This window comes from Excalfactoria chinensis, chromosome 20 (genome assembly GCF_039878825.1).
Source record: "Excalfactoria chinensis isolate bCotChi1 chromosome 20, bCotChi1.hap2, whole genome shotgun sequence".
Classification (NCBI taxonomy): Eukaryota; Metazoa; Chordata; class Aves; order Galliformes; family Phasianidae; genus Excalfactoria; species Excalfactoria chinensis.
In genome coordinates this window covers 4,103,971-4,118,691 of record NC_092844.1, presented here as the reverse complement: position 1 = coordinate 4,118,691, position 14,721 = coordinate 4,103,971, and the positions used below count along the sequence as shown (strand labels likewise).

Genomic DNA, 14,721 nt, shown 5'->3' with positions numbered 1-14,721 from the left:
ATTTGGCAATACGTTATTCATACCTTAAAGTTTTCATCAATCAAAAAGTCACAGCCAATGAGATCAAAGTAGCCCAGTTTACGATCCAGTTTGTGCTTGGCTGCCAGGAAGCACTGCAACATGATCTGCTGCATCCTTTTCTGAAAGATAGGGATCAGGGATAACTAATCATTGCCAATGCCAAGGGCACGGGAGTCACTTCAAGCCATCGGTCTCCTCTTGGCTTAGGGATGCTTTTTCATCCCCTCTAGACTTGGACAGAGGCTGTGCTTTGGAAGCTGTGTGTCTGTCCACTTTGAGTAGAAGGAAGCCCCCTCCCTTTATCAGCAGTTTGCCCATTTTATTAACCATTGAAATTAAACTCTGTCTTGACTTCTACTTATCGCCTGCAGGCAAATCGTTATCATGGGACTGTCGATGCCTTCTCATTTGGTACATATGTTTCCTTGGGGACTCCCTTGAACTGGAGGCTTTTGTCCCTATTCCCATCACCCTAATTAGGCTAGGCAGACTAGCACACCACGGGGTTGCTTGTACTCACAGTAAACACAGTGAAAACCCAGTCCCGTGGGAGGCCATTGCTTTTCCCAAACTTCTCATTAATGTAGCTGTTGAAGTGCTCCATCTTCCAAACTGTCTCATCCTTCAGCTGGCTGTAGAGGGAGTTCTTCTTCTGCATGTACTGCAAGGTGGGGAACAGAGTGAGGGTAGGACTATGTTTCTGGCAGTAAGGTGCAACAGGAAACATGCATGGCAGACATCCCTCTACCCTGCCATGTTCCTGGGGTGGAGAGCCAGGATCACGTTATTGACATGGAGGGAAGCAGCAGCAAACCTAACCCTGAGCAGGTGCCCGTTCTTCTGTCTCATTAACCCCTAGGTCAGCTGGAACTTATCACTGCTGGGGTAGGAAGGGAACAGGGGGCAGAATCAACTGTGACACTTGAAGCCTGGCCTCTTACCAACTGCTCCTGTAGATTTTGTTTCCCTCCTCCCAGATAATTCGTGTGCTGCTGATAAACACCTGTCCTTTGTTTAATATTGCTTGTGCCTTGGGATCCTACCCGAGCACCTGAATTCCCATGTGGATAGCTCTCTACCTGAGCAAACAAACGATTCCAGGAAAACAAGCAGCATAGTGATAAAAGCGTATATTGCAGGAAGCAGCTGTAATCTGCTGTGCTGAACTGCACTTGTACAGGAACCATAAAACTCCGACAAGAAATGAAGTGGGTTTGTTTGAAGCATATCTTGCCCTTAGATGTATTTTGCCAGTTCCCAGACACAGCGTTATACTGGGAGAGGGGCTGTAAGAGCAAGCCATTTTTCCTGTCTGATCCCAACTGCCGCAGAGCCTCACAGGAAGGGGAAAAAAACTCAGGTAGATGTAAAAAAGAAAGGCTTCTTCAGAAGTAGGATGGGAATATAAGCCAGAACGGTTTTGTTGCATAGACCTCATTTGAGAAGGAAGGGAAGTCAAGGCAGAGATTTAAGATTGATGGCTCTTGAGGAATGCATCTGCGCCTTAAATCTTTGTGATTATCACATTTAGCACAACAGGAACATCCAAATCTTTAGCCAAGACTAAGGGTCGTTTGTTCTAGGTAGGCCACAGTCAGGGGTTTCTCCTAAAAGACTCATAATCTATGAGAGAATATTGGAGGAAAAACGGTCCAGGGACAGAAACAGCATAGGGAGAGAACTGGTCCATTGCAGAGAATGAACCCCCTCCTGCAGTATTGCTTCTGCTCAGCCTTGGTGCCATGCCCGACCATAAGCCCATCTCCGTTTCCTGGCTGCATGGATTCTGACTACACGAGGGATATCTTCAGCCTAGGTGCTCTGCGTTTACCTGGTTGGTGAGATGAACAGTCAGATCATCAGATGTGGCATCATAATTGCTACAGGTCAGCCGGACATAGCCCTGGGCAAAAAATAACACATAGGGTGCTGTGCAGGCAATGAGGAGGTAGGACCGGACGTCAAACTTCTTCCCTTCCAGGAGCAGAGGTTGGTCAATGTACCTGTGAGGGTATCAAGACACGTCACCAACAGGCAGCTGTCACACACGGCGACTCAAAGCTCACACAAAACCCTGCATGCAGCCAGTTGGTTTTGCACCATAGAACAAAGCTGTTTGTCCTTCTTTCAGGTGCAGACGGAACCCAGGGGAGAGGCCAGAAGATGGGCTAGAGGCAGAGAAACGGTGCTGAGCCTCTGGAGTGGAAGGTAATTAAAGATTTACTAATATTTACTGGGGAATATACGTAGTTTATGTCAGAACTCAAAGAGCCCTTTGTGGCACCACTGCTTTTATGGCCACAGTGATGTCATGCTCTACCAAGAAGAACCTGGATGGTTCTTTCATTCCTGCAAGGGACACCCAAGCAAACAATCCAAACCCAGTGTTTTAATGACTGCAAGCCACCGATTGAGGCTTCCATAGCATATTTCAGAAGGTATTTGAGAGGTATCATTAAATTGTGCGGAATAGATTGAACAGCTGCACAGTTTGTAAAATGCCTGCATTGTCTGAGAAGGTGGGATAGTGCCTAGTTTAAATAACTTTGCACAAGGCTTTTGTCATGCACGGATCAGTAGCACCTGGCCTTTTGAAGTCACGCTTAAACTGCCAGACAAAGGTAAACAAATCTGATGGCAAAGATCCACCCTGAAGTGGCTGAAGTGTGGGTACAGGACAGACTAACCAGAGAAATGGCATCTCCCACTAAACAAAACCTTACAGGTTGATGATGTGGTGTAAACACATTAAGTACCTATGGAACAATATAATACACTGAGGCTTAATGGCTTAATTAAGCACGCTACTCATACATTTGCCTGGCTTCAAGGTCTACCTTTGCACTATTCTTGCCTGGGGAGCCTTGCAGGGCACCCTCTTACTGGGTAGGTCTCCCTCAGAGCTGCAGAGCTTGGCTTGCAGGGTGGTGACAGCGCTGGGATTTTTCAGCAGGAAAATTCCTCTCCCTTGGTTAGAGAAACTTGGTTTGCAGATCCAAATCTCTTCTTCTGCAAAGAGAATGAGTCTGTTACAGCGACGTGTGGGGTGTGAAACGCTGGTGTGCCAAGTTAGTGGGCTTTGTATGTACATCATCGATAGCCACATCTCGTATCAAGGAGTATCACTGTGTATATTGGGAGCTATTATAGGTGAATGGTTGGGCTGGATGATCTTTTAGGTCTTTTCCAACCTTAGTGATCCTATGATATTTATGAGCTTAGAGGGATATAGAGTTGTTTGAGGTGGTTGCTACCTTGATGAGGCCCGCTCACCTTTACAATGCTCAAAAAAGGCATTTCTCTCTTCTTTTAAGTCCAAGCGAAAAGATTCTGGAAAGAATTCTTCCATCTTCAGTAACCTACGTGAGAGTCAAATACAAGCTGAAAACCCTGTCTGACACATTCATTCCTCTGGGGAAATGATTTTTCTAGGCAATAAGAAACAAATCCCCCTATATTTTGTGCCCTCTTTTTTTACGCGCTCTCACTTTTGCTCGGCGCGTGTTTCTGCTCAAGGTGCAATGAGGTGAGAGTTCTTACTTGGGATAAGAGCTCCTGCTGATCTTGCTCATCACTCGCTCTTGCTCTCGCAGGCAGGATAAAAGCCCAGTCTTGCTGGTGAGGACTCTGTTGTTGGGAATCTGGTAGAGCAGCTGTTCGCCTGTACGATGGGAAAAGAGAGCTTGCCCTCGTTGTCCCATGCAGCAGAACCTGGAGGATATGATGCTGATCTGGGCGCTGCTGACTCTCACCAATTCACTTGAAGGCAGTAGCAGGGGGTGCTTGTGTATGTGGGGCACCCTCTATATGTATGCAAAGTCTTGCCCAGGCTGGTGAGGTGCCAGCTGCTGCTGTGCAGCAGAACAGTGTCGGTCCTATTGCCGCCTGCGAGCTCCAACCCACAGAGGGAGGGCTGCATTTCAGAAGTGATTATGATGCTTTGTGTGCAGTTCATTTCAATGGTATCTTTTCTCCCCAAGCCATTCTCTTGTCTAAAACCCTTTCTTTAATCACCATGGCAATCCAGCTCCAATATCCCCACTGAGGTCTGCCAAGAAGTTGAAGTTACCTGCTTCTCCTACCCCGCAGGTGACCTCTGCCCCGAGAGCCACAAGTCCAGCATTCTCTCCTTTTCCCCACTGCCCTCTCCCACTCGAGGCCCAATGGCACCTCTACCTTCTTTGAAATGGTAATAGGTCTCTCGGCACTTGATCTCACACCATTTCAGTGCGTAATCCTGTCTTCTGTTGTCATAGATACGCTGCCAGCCTTTGCTCTGGCAATAGATGCTCACACTGCGTGTAGAAAACAAAATAGCAAAATAGCCTCCTTTCCAGCAATGAAGACTGAATTAGCTCACATCCCCTCGACTCCTATCGGTTTCCCTGGGAGTTTGACTTAACACCCCCAAGAACCCCTGGGTGGGGGAATAAGGTGGGAAACATTAATTAGAGTGGCTGCAAGTGGACCTGCTGCTCTGAACTCATGACTGACGATGTTCAGGATGTTGTAATTCTGCAGCATTAATGAGAACCTGTACCGTTTCAGCGGGGTTGTTTCAATTAGGATGGAAGTGGTACCCGTGGAATAGGAATGTTGTGCATTATGGTCCGGAGTCAGTAAGGAGCCTCTCTGCTTAGGAGTGCAGGAAGAGATGACAGATAGCAATAGGAAAAGCCATTTGTAGAACTCGGGAAGTAAATGATGGAATTTCTGATCTGACTATTTTTCTTGGGCATAAAAGTCTTCTTATTTTTCGCTTTTAATGCATTTATGGCAATGAAAGGTTGATTAACTGCAGTGGTGCCTAGAGCTTGGGATGATGCTGGCAGATTTGCTATGTGAAACCTAGAGAACTCTCATTAAATAAGTGTTTAGTTTCTTGCTTAACAGCTACGTTACTATAGTTGGTCTTCCATTAAGCACTTGCCATTTGAATTGTTCTTAAGCTATTGTTTGAATGTTTCATTCTGACCACACGTAAAGTCAAAGGGAAAAGATTCCATGCCAGTGGCTGTTGTAGTGCAGTTTAATGTGCTGTCATACATTGCTGAGAATCTACTTACAGTCCTTCTCCGTTAGATCCACTGATATAAAAGTATGGTCCTGATGCCATTGGCACTTCTCGTATCAGTTCTTCTGGCTGCTTTTCTGGAAGGTTTGCCTTTCCACACGTTCTGTTCTCACAAGGTCTGGCTTTGTCAAGCTCCGCTGCAGAGGTAGGAAAAATACATCCACGGGGTTTACCTGAAAAAGGTCTAAGTTGTGTGCAGTCTGCCTGCAAGAACACTGTAAGTTGGTGGCCAGGTGTAGAAAACGTAACCCTGTTGATCTCCGTATCAACTCAGACCTTGGCTGTAAGACCTGGCATGGCTAAGGGTGAAAACTGAGGGCACAAGATTTACCTCTGTCAGCTGGTAAGGACCGTGCCTGCTGTTGTTGATGGCCCCGTCCTTTAGCTCTGGTCTTCTTCTTCCTCTTGGATGGCACAGAGGCCACTGGAGAGCTTGGACTGCAAGAGGAAAGATCCTGGTCAGCGCTTGGGAAGTGTGTGAGGGGTCCTTGTCTTTTGATCCATTTCCTCACCCCTGGCAGATTTTTTTTCCCCTTATTTCGCTATTGGTGTTTAGCTGGGATTGCGCTGTCTCCAGCTTTTGCCTACAGCTTTTGGGTGGCCCTGAGCTGCAGGCTTAGGCTGTGGGTGCAACCTGCAGCTCTGGGACTCTGTTCAGCCTTGGGATAAATGATAGGAAGCTTTGAAGCTTAAAAACCTGTTTTCTTGGTCTTTGCAATTGATGTGAAAACAGAAAATGAGCTGTTCCTTATGGAGACAGAAGCCATAACCCAGGAAAGGTGTTGGATACAGGGCTGGCAACTGTTTGACACAAGGACGAGTGTCCAAAGGGCTGCATGGAGATCAGGGAGCCATTCTGCACAGCCTCACCTTGCTGCCTTCCTACAGAGGGCCAAACCCACACCCCGTGCTAACAGAGTGAATGGAAATGCTAACCTGCTCTCAGCCGTTTCTAAATATTTTAAGAGAGCTTTAATTGCTCCCTGTCCTTTCTTCAGCTTGGAGGACGTACATTTGACTTCTGGACAGGTCGTGAGCAGCTTGGGAAGCACAAAAGCGCCCTGGGATGGAGCAGGTTGTGGAGTGGAGTGCAGGTGGCCTGTTAGCGTTGATGGAGGGGTGCTGGGGCCCCATGAGCGACTCAGGCACCTACGTTGCTCTGCCATCCTGCAGCCTACAAAACACAGCCCGGCTCCTAGCAACAGCTGCCTGGGGAGGGGTTCTGCTGCTGGAATGCCTGGGGGTTCTACAAATACTGGAGTGTGCCACGTGCTGTTTAATTTGTCAGGACTTAAGTCAAATGATCAAAGCTGCCAGCAGGGTGAAATCAGTGCTCTAAGTCCTCTTAAGGCTTTTTGCTTCTGTAATGAACGGGGGGGGGGGCAAATCCTTCTGCAAACTTCTAAGGAGCATCCCGGAGGCAAAATGTGGACATTTCTCCCCAAGGATTGCCAAGAATTGGTCACTGATTCCCTGTGGAAGTTGTACTCTGTCACTGAGCTGCAGCCACCAGTAAGTGGGGATTGATGGGATGGATGAGAAGGGAAGGAAGAGGAGAGAAAGGCAGGAGGAGCGTAGCCCTGCAGTCCCACATCATCCCAAACCCCTCTGCATGGTTCAAGGAGTCTGGGAATGCTTGGTTAAGTAAAGAAAAGCAACAGCCCCATGGGTTTGGCTCCTCCTCCAAGTCCTGGCCAAACGCAGTTGCCAGTTTTAAGATGGAATGACCTGATTTTGTGACTTTGGCAGATCCGTTTCAGCAGGAGTCATCTCGGTGAATGCAGACACAACAGCTCTGCTCCTGGGCTCCCGTGGAACAGCAGCACCTGCAATGCCACCAAAAGCAAAAGAGGGGCAAAAGAAAAGTGTTTCCATGTATGGACGCCTCCCTTTGCCCCAGTAAGAAAAGGGGTGAAGAAAGAGGCTGGCAGGTGAGGTTTGGCTCAGCGTCAGCCTCTCTCCAAGCAGCCTGAATACACTGGCACTCGTCCTGGTGTCACTGTGACCTTCGGGAACGTTCTCTGTATTTTCCTGCTCTTGCACACAATGGAGCTCCTGCAGAGCAGGGCAGGGTTCTGTCCTGGCTGTCTCTTCCACCTTCCTGCATTCCCTCTGGCATCCAACCCAGCTCGGTCACCCAAGGAGCAACGTGCAGGAAGAGAGTGGACGTGTTGCAATGCTTCCAACCAGCGTTAACACCCTCTAGGAAATTGTTGCCTCATCGTTGGAGGGGAGAGGCTGCAGTGAAGGAGGCACTGAGCTAAGAGGTTATAACCAGAGGAACCTGAAGGATTTATTTATACCCTGCATTTTGTGAGCTTAACGCAGATGATTTTAAATGCACTTTTCCTGCTCTTTTTTTTGTTTGGATCAGAGTGCTAACCGTAGCGCAGGGGGAGTTGTAGCTGCTTCTTTGGGCAGGCTGGAGGCATTCAGTCCTGCTGTCACTCAGCCTGCAGGAATGCAGTGCTTCCAAAATCTGCTGAGTTTCAAACAACTTGCCCAGCAATGACAGCCAAAGTGACTGCACAATCCTTATGATGTTGGAAAACTACTCTCAAAAAATTAATGTGCAATAGCAAAGAATGCGTGTTGCTGGCACGGGCACGGTTCTAGCTATGCTAAGACTGTGCATGTTTAATTCAAGGTAGTTCTTCTGCCAAAGGAGTTTCTTTGCCATGGTTTGCTATATAAACAGTATTGAGACCTTGGTTTTGGGAATTAGGTTTCTGTAAGCTCTGTGGGCACCATATGAAGGACAAGGAACCAACCCTGGCAAATGCAGAGCTTGGAGGTTTTGCATCTTCCTCTCCTCACCATCCAATGGCTGGATCTATCAGAGCGCACGATGCACAAACATGTGGCAGTGAGTGTTACTGCAGTAATATCACGCTTGTCATAGACCCATAGGTTGGCATGGATTGGAAGGGATCTTAAAGATCACTCCGTTCCTACCATCTGCTGTGGGCTTTTCAGCACTTCTTGCTATAAATGGATGCAGTCTGAGGATGGAAAGCTACAGCTAGCTGAGCAGGGAAGGCTTTTGGAGCTCCCCTGGCTCCTGGTTGTGGTGTTCAGGCCTGAGGTTGTCCTGCTGGGAAGGTGCTGAGCTGTGGGAGTGGGCGCTATCAGGACGATCTCCTGCCTTTGGAGCTGCCTGGGGAGTGACTCATGCACCGCTGTGTGTGCACAGAGTGCCCTTTTTGGCTGCACGCTGAGGGTCAGAATAGCAAACGGCATTTGGGAGGCTGCTGCCCCCCAGCTCTTGCACACAAAACAATTCCCAGAGTATCCATGGAGCCAAAATGTGGTTGATCTGAGTGGGTTTTATTGTGTTGCATTGATATCTGTTGCATTGCTATTTTTGAGCAGCAACGGCGGTGTGCTTGTCCAAGGAGCCACAGCACCATCAGGAAAGGAGGAGCCAATGAGAGGTGTGAGAAATGCATTACAACTCTTCCAAGCTTTTGGTCTCCTTACCTGCACGATGGAAAGTTGTTTCTGTATTGTGAACTTTCACAGTAATCAATAACTGTGAGTTACTGAGCTGTGTTTATTAAATAATGCATCTTTGTGCCTCCCACCCCAAACCAAAGCACAGGTGGGGCTGCGCCCTGCCCTGCTCCCAGCACAGCAGGCATGTGGGCTGCAGACTTGGGGGAATTAATGATTAACCCCAGCCTGAATTCTGAACAGAGCTGTGGAGGTGGGAGAAGACGATCCAAGCTCTGGTGCTGGCTGCTGAATGGGAGCTCGTTTTGCGTGGTTCCAGATTTATCACAGCGTTAAGTTGATGGTTGGAATTCATAATCAAAAGGTTTTTTTCCCCAGTCTAAATGGTTCTATGGGTTTCTAGCAGGGGCCATCTTTCAGCGCTGATGGTTGGGCATCTCTCCTGCTTTCTTGCTATTGCTTTGTGCTGGTGCTGACCCATGCCTCGCATTTTGCTCCTGTTCTGATTCAGGGCTGTGATTTAAGAAGGGACGAGTGGCTCCAGCCAAACCCAGCCCCTCAGGTGTGGCAGCGGCAGAAAGAAAGGTGGGAAAGAGAGAAAGCAAACAGCTTTTGTGTGTGACTTTGGCCAATTACCTGCTGGTAGGCGTCAAGGAGGACAGGGAACAGTCTGCTCACCTTTTCCACAAACAGACTGAGGGCTCCACCTGAGCACGTTCCAGCCATTTCCCTCTCCTGCCACCTCTGCGTCCCTCCATCTCCCACCCAGATGACCATGAACTCTTTTCCCGTTTCCCTGGCTTTTCCCACTTATTGCCATGACCTGTTTTCAGCACAGCATTTGAGGTAGGCCCTGCAACCCACCCTGGTCCTGAGGCTTGCAAAAGACCTGCATGAGTTGGCCGTGCTTTGGATGGCTCTTTGGTGCTGCAGGTGCTTGGCTGCAAGCGGCACACAAAATGCACTTCTGTAGGAGCTCTGTTGCAGCAGATGGCTTTGTGAAGAACAAAGCAGAGGGCTGCTTGCAATGAAGGAGGAGTGTGCTTTGGCTGAGTGCAGGATGTTTGCTCTGCAGCTCAAGGGAACCAGCTGGTAACGCTGCAGAACCTCTGCATTTGGTAGCTATGGGATAGAAGTGACACCAGGCTGCACGTAAGCCCTGTGAATGCTTCAAGAAAAGCAGGAATGGTGCAGGCAGACGGAACAGCATTTTGCTTTCCTGCCCATTGGACTCTGATAACACAACTACTTTCTGCTCTGCACCATTGCTGCTGAGCAGCAATGCATTGCATTGCAGAGCATCGCACTGTTGCCGCATCAAACCAATGTATTATCCCAGTGATGCAGCAACACAGCATTGACTTGTGCCAGCCTCCAGCACTTCTTCCTATCTCCCAGGATGGCCACAGAACCACTGAAAGCCTGAGGCTGGGTGACGCTATGTGCCAGGGATAGGAGCCTTTGTGAGCCCAGCCTTTGTTCTGTGCCACCCAGTAACGATCAGCCTTTTACCTGCCACCTGTTTGCTTTACCTGTGTTATATTGTGCCAGAAGAAAAGCCAGGAAACAGCAGCAGGCAATAACTCACAGAAACCAGTGGGAGCTGGAGGAAACCATCCCAGAAACACAGCGCTGGTTTAATGCCAGGAGAGATGACTTCCAGAATTCCTACAGAATTCGAGATGGACACGAGGAGGAGAGAAGAAGCAAGCCTTAAAGCAGAGTGTTGGGGCAACCTGATTGCTGTTGGCTCTGTATCAGCCCGGTTATTTCTCTCTTTGCCTTGTGAGCTCTTCAAACCCTGACAGGGCCCCATCTGTTCGCTGTGAGTTCCTTGCAAAGCAGGCTACAGAAGCAGTTGCTTCGCACCATCAGACGGGGCCAAATTTTCCTGCATGTTGTCAATCACCCCTTGCACAAACCACAAGGAACATCCCACGGGCCATCCTGAGAGCTATTTATATTTTCTCACCACGGAGAGCATTTGTTTGGCATAGATGGCCATTTGGAACTGCTCACCCTGCCTCTTGCAGCTTCAGATGAGGACGATCCCCTTGTTGTGCATCTTAATAAGATGCTCAGTTAGCCCCCATCAACTCAGCTGGACGTGTTGATGGCCAGGGTGACTAAATAGCCATAAAAAGGCCAAAGGGAGCGGGTAGCCTCAACGTGGAGTGGCTGTTGGGCTTCACAAATGGCTGTTCACCCCCGAGTTAGGGGGAAAAATGACTTTCAGCATTTATTTCCATTGACCCAAGAGCTCCCAGCTTCTTGGTTGCTGTCAGGTAAGAGTTAAACACATGCTAACTCCCTTTGTTGAGCATACTACTGTAGTCAGCTCAAGCTTCCTCTTGTCTTTTGCCTGTTGTCCGCGTTTATAGGCAGTGCCTTTGTTCCTAGCAATTCTAGAGCAGCCCTGATTCCAAGCCCTGCTTTAAGGAGATAAAGGCCAAGGAGGAGGCAGCGAGTTGAGCTGCTGTGTTTTTAACTTTACGTCCCACTTTTGTTCATGGCTCCTTACAGCCAGAGCTCTTTCTCACACGCTGCAAGTGTTTATTGAAAGGGTAGGCTCCCAGTCATCAAATAGCAGATAGTGAATAATGAGTTAGGCTCGCACACAGAAATCCAAATGGGTTTGTTTAAAGTGGTGTTTGGTATGCAAATAAAATTAGCAATCCAAATGAGGCTGCTTCTCTCCCCAGAATGTTTGCTCAGCCTCTCCCTGGCGTTGGCTCCCAATTGCAGGGATCCAGGTAATGGTTTAACACAGCCCATTAAGTGATTTGCCTTCGGACACGGAGATTAAAGGGGAACCTTTCTCCATATCAGACCCTTTGGTTCCTCCAGACCCACCCTGAGTGCCCTGCTGGCCTCTGGGGCACAGTAACCTGAATTGAGGAGTAGTGATCCTGTGTGCTATCCAATGGAGGGGGGGGAAAGAAACCACTGTTGTCTTGAAAAAGGTTTGGTACAAGTATGTTATTTCTTAAGGAACCTGCCCTTGAATCTACTTGAATGGAGCGAAAAAATCATATGAAGCACTCGGGGTTTCTGTAGTGTAAATGTCCTGAACTTTGCTCCCCAATCAGTTCAGATTGCAGCCGTTGTGCCAAGAGGTGCTCGTTAAATTTACAGCCCTGGCAGCTCACCCCACCCACCTCTACAGGAATAAACTGACAAAGAGAAAAGCACTTCTCCCAGCACAGCTTCTGAATGGCACCCAGCATCCAAATAACGTTCTGCAGGGAGCCCAGGGCTGCTTCTGGGCTGTGAAATACCCGTGCCATACTGAGAGCAGTGCTTGGTGTCGGTTGGGCTTTCCCTGTGCTTATAGGAGCTGTTTTGAACGAACTGAACTTTTTTATTGCTCCGTGATGAGTCACCGAGTATTTAGCAGAGTTCAAGCTGTTTCTCCAGTTAAATGTTTTGATTCACACAAAATGTTGGGGGTAATTAACGCTTTTTTTCTTTGCCTTTTCTCAGCTGCCTCTTAGAAATCCTTGTTTTGCTTTCGCTTGTTTATAAAATCCTTAATTACAGGAGGGGGAAGGAGATGCTGGACTTTCTTTTAAGCGCATACATTGCCATGGCAGTACGTTAAACATTAATGTTGGCAAGTTAAAGCCAAATGAGACGCCTGAATACTTGGAGACTACAACAAAGTCTCCTGGTTCTTTTCTCCTGCCATTGTCTGAACAAGTTACTTTCTGCGTGCGTCTGAGTTTTCCCAATGAAACATGCAGGTAATGCTTGGCAGCTGGATTGCAATGTATTCAATGTGTTGGTCTGGTGAGACGAAGGGTGCAGCATTAATGGATGGTGGCATTCTGTATGGTATTGTGACAGCAAACACAGCCCATTCTGGAGCTCATGATGATGAGCAACACTAGGAAGCATTACTAATGTTGTGTATATGGTGGGAGGCAAGCACAATTCTGTGTTGTTTCCAAATAACTCTTTTATTAAACATAGAGGTTAAAAACATAGCATAAGCTCTAAGGCATTGAAAGAGCAAGTTCAGTAGTATGTTGGCTCTTTGAGAGCGTGTTGTCCATACTCACCCTTTGAAACCAGCTAACCAGGACACAGCATTGCTCGCTTGTTTCTTGTTATTACCACTTACCAAGAACCCGTTTGAAGAAGGAGGTAGTTCCTGTTTTCACTTCTCTTAAAGATAACCAGCAAAGGGCAGCGCTGCTGAAAGGTCAGGCTTGTTTCATGTCAAGGAAAATGCCTTCACTCCAAAAGGACACTAGAGCACCAGAGAGAAACAGGAACGTAGAGGTGTTGGATGAGGAGTGCACACAGAGGAAAGGAAAACGAATCCAGCAGCTGCAGTTCAGGGATAGCACTTGCAATCGTATGGAATTGGCTTTGAGGAGATGCTGCAATATATCAAAGGAAGCAACAAGTCTCCCGCGAAAGAGCTGAGCTATGGAAAGGGCTATCGCCTTGTACCCTGCGAAATGAGACTTGCCAGCATGAGTCACGGTAAGCAGGACACAGATACCATCTGCACTGTCTGAGCAGTTTGGGGCAAGGAGATTTCCTAATGGGAAATTCCTGACCATTGAGTGAGACTGAGCTGGCTGAGAGAGCTGCGCCATCGTCGTTCTCGTGCCTCAGGGTGCTGCTCAGGTGAGGCTGGGAATACATCCCTGCTGTGCTGCTCTGAAATGCTGCTGCTGGCACAGCTTATCGCTGCTCTCATTGTGGGTCAGAGCAAATTTCAGCTGGTAGAGAACCAGAGCACGCTTCAGGAAGTCCACCTTATCACTTAACCACATCCCAGACAGAAGATGTGCTGAACTGGGGGCTTTGCAGACCTGGTGCTCAGCCCAGCTGTGCTCACTGTGTTCTCAAGCAATGCTGGCCTCTGACAGGTTGTCCTTCCTGAAGAAAGGCTTTTCTCAGTGCTGCAGGGTTGGTACAGCTCTGCCCATCATGTTTCAGAGAGATCTGATAACAGGTCCAAAAGTCACCAACGTACAATTAGCTGTACAGGAGCCTTCCCTATCAGCCTGCCCTGCCGACGTGCTAACTGCGAGCTCTTTGACTTTCCTCATCTCCCTACATGTGTGTCACAGTGTGAGTGAATGAGCTTCCAGCCCAGGTACCGAACCTCCTTGGTTCTTCCAACCAAAGCAAGCTTTTCTCCCCGTGTTTCTGTCAAGGCGAAGACTTTTGCCAATGCGATTGACGGCATTACCAGACAGTATTAGACAGAAATAGCTAGATCTAACTTTGCCTGGTAAGACAGCAATCAGCAGGCACTCAGGCTAAAGGAAACCAACGTGAGAGCACTTCTTCCAGCTCCAGGGCTAAAGTGATGGGGTGGGGAAAAGGCTGAGGGCCTCTCCCATGGGCACATCAGTAACCAGTAAATATTTAACTTGAAGTACAGGCAGTTCAATCGTGAGAACCCAACTGTTTGCAGTTCTCTGGCACGAGAATTAAAAATTACTGTAAAGGACTTGCTGAACTTACCACCGGCTCCATCCTCCGCATCCACGTTGCTGTGAAGTGCTCACCATCCCCGTGTCCTGCAGCTCCATCACCCAGCAGGGATGCAGATGTGGTTCAGCTGCACCCCACAGCTGTGCACTCATCATACTAAACCCCCAGACAGAGTTGAGCCTAATGCAGGCCGGGTCTTTGCTCTTCTACTGCAGTGAGCTTCAGTACTGCCCGTGGAATCACCCAGCTGTGGAACTGAGCTAAGCAAGCTGAACACTGGTGGGAGAAGAGGAGGGAGGGGAAGATATTGAGGCTGAGGGGATTTCGCTGGGTTGCTCCTGACTCCCGTGACTCACTGTTCTTGCCCAGATAAGGCTGAGCGGACTCTTTCCTAGGCATAAATCAGCCTGAGGGAGGGCAGGGGAATTTCCTTGGTTCCATTCCTTTTTCATTAACTGAAGGTGACATCCCTGCGCATGCCAGGGATGCCCAATTATTGTTATCTTCATTTTATTTTAATCCATCCAAGGTTAGCATCCATATTGAGCTCTGAGAAGATGGATGGGAGTTGGGTGCGCGCTCCGATTCATCTTATTTAAATGCTCGTTAAAAGCCAATTTGCGGAATCACTCAAATTTCACACCATTTCCTCAGTCCCTTGTGAGCCAGTTAATAAGTCACACAGAGGCTAATCACCAAAGAATGCTCCTCTGCTC

The 14,721-nt window shown here is 48.3% G+C and overlaps 1 protein-coding gene across 1 annotated transcript in view; it reads right to left on the bottom strand.

Moving 5' to 3' along the window:
- Positions 1-14,721, bottom strand: part of TTLL10 (tubulin tyrosine ligase like 10) — a 29,624-nt gene that overhangs the window by 4,069 nt on the left and 10,834 nt on the right. The window contains 11 exon segments of the mRNA XM_072354600.1: positions 24-140; positions 542-682; positions 1,853-2,024; positions 2,859-3,030; positions 3,295-3,380; positions 3,562-3,682; positions 4,198-4,316; positions 5,088-5,268; positions 5,427-5,533; positions 14,036-14,159; positions 14,162-14,347. Of these exon segments, the coding sequence (XP_072210701.1) occupies positions 24-140; positions 542-682; positions 1,853-2,024; positions 2,859-3,030; positions 3,295-3,380; positions 3,562-3,682; positions 4,198-4,316; positions 5,088-5,268; positions 5,427-5,533; positions 14,036-14,159; positions 14,162-14,347 (1,526 nt within the window).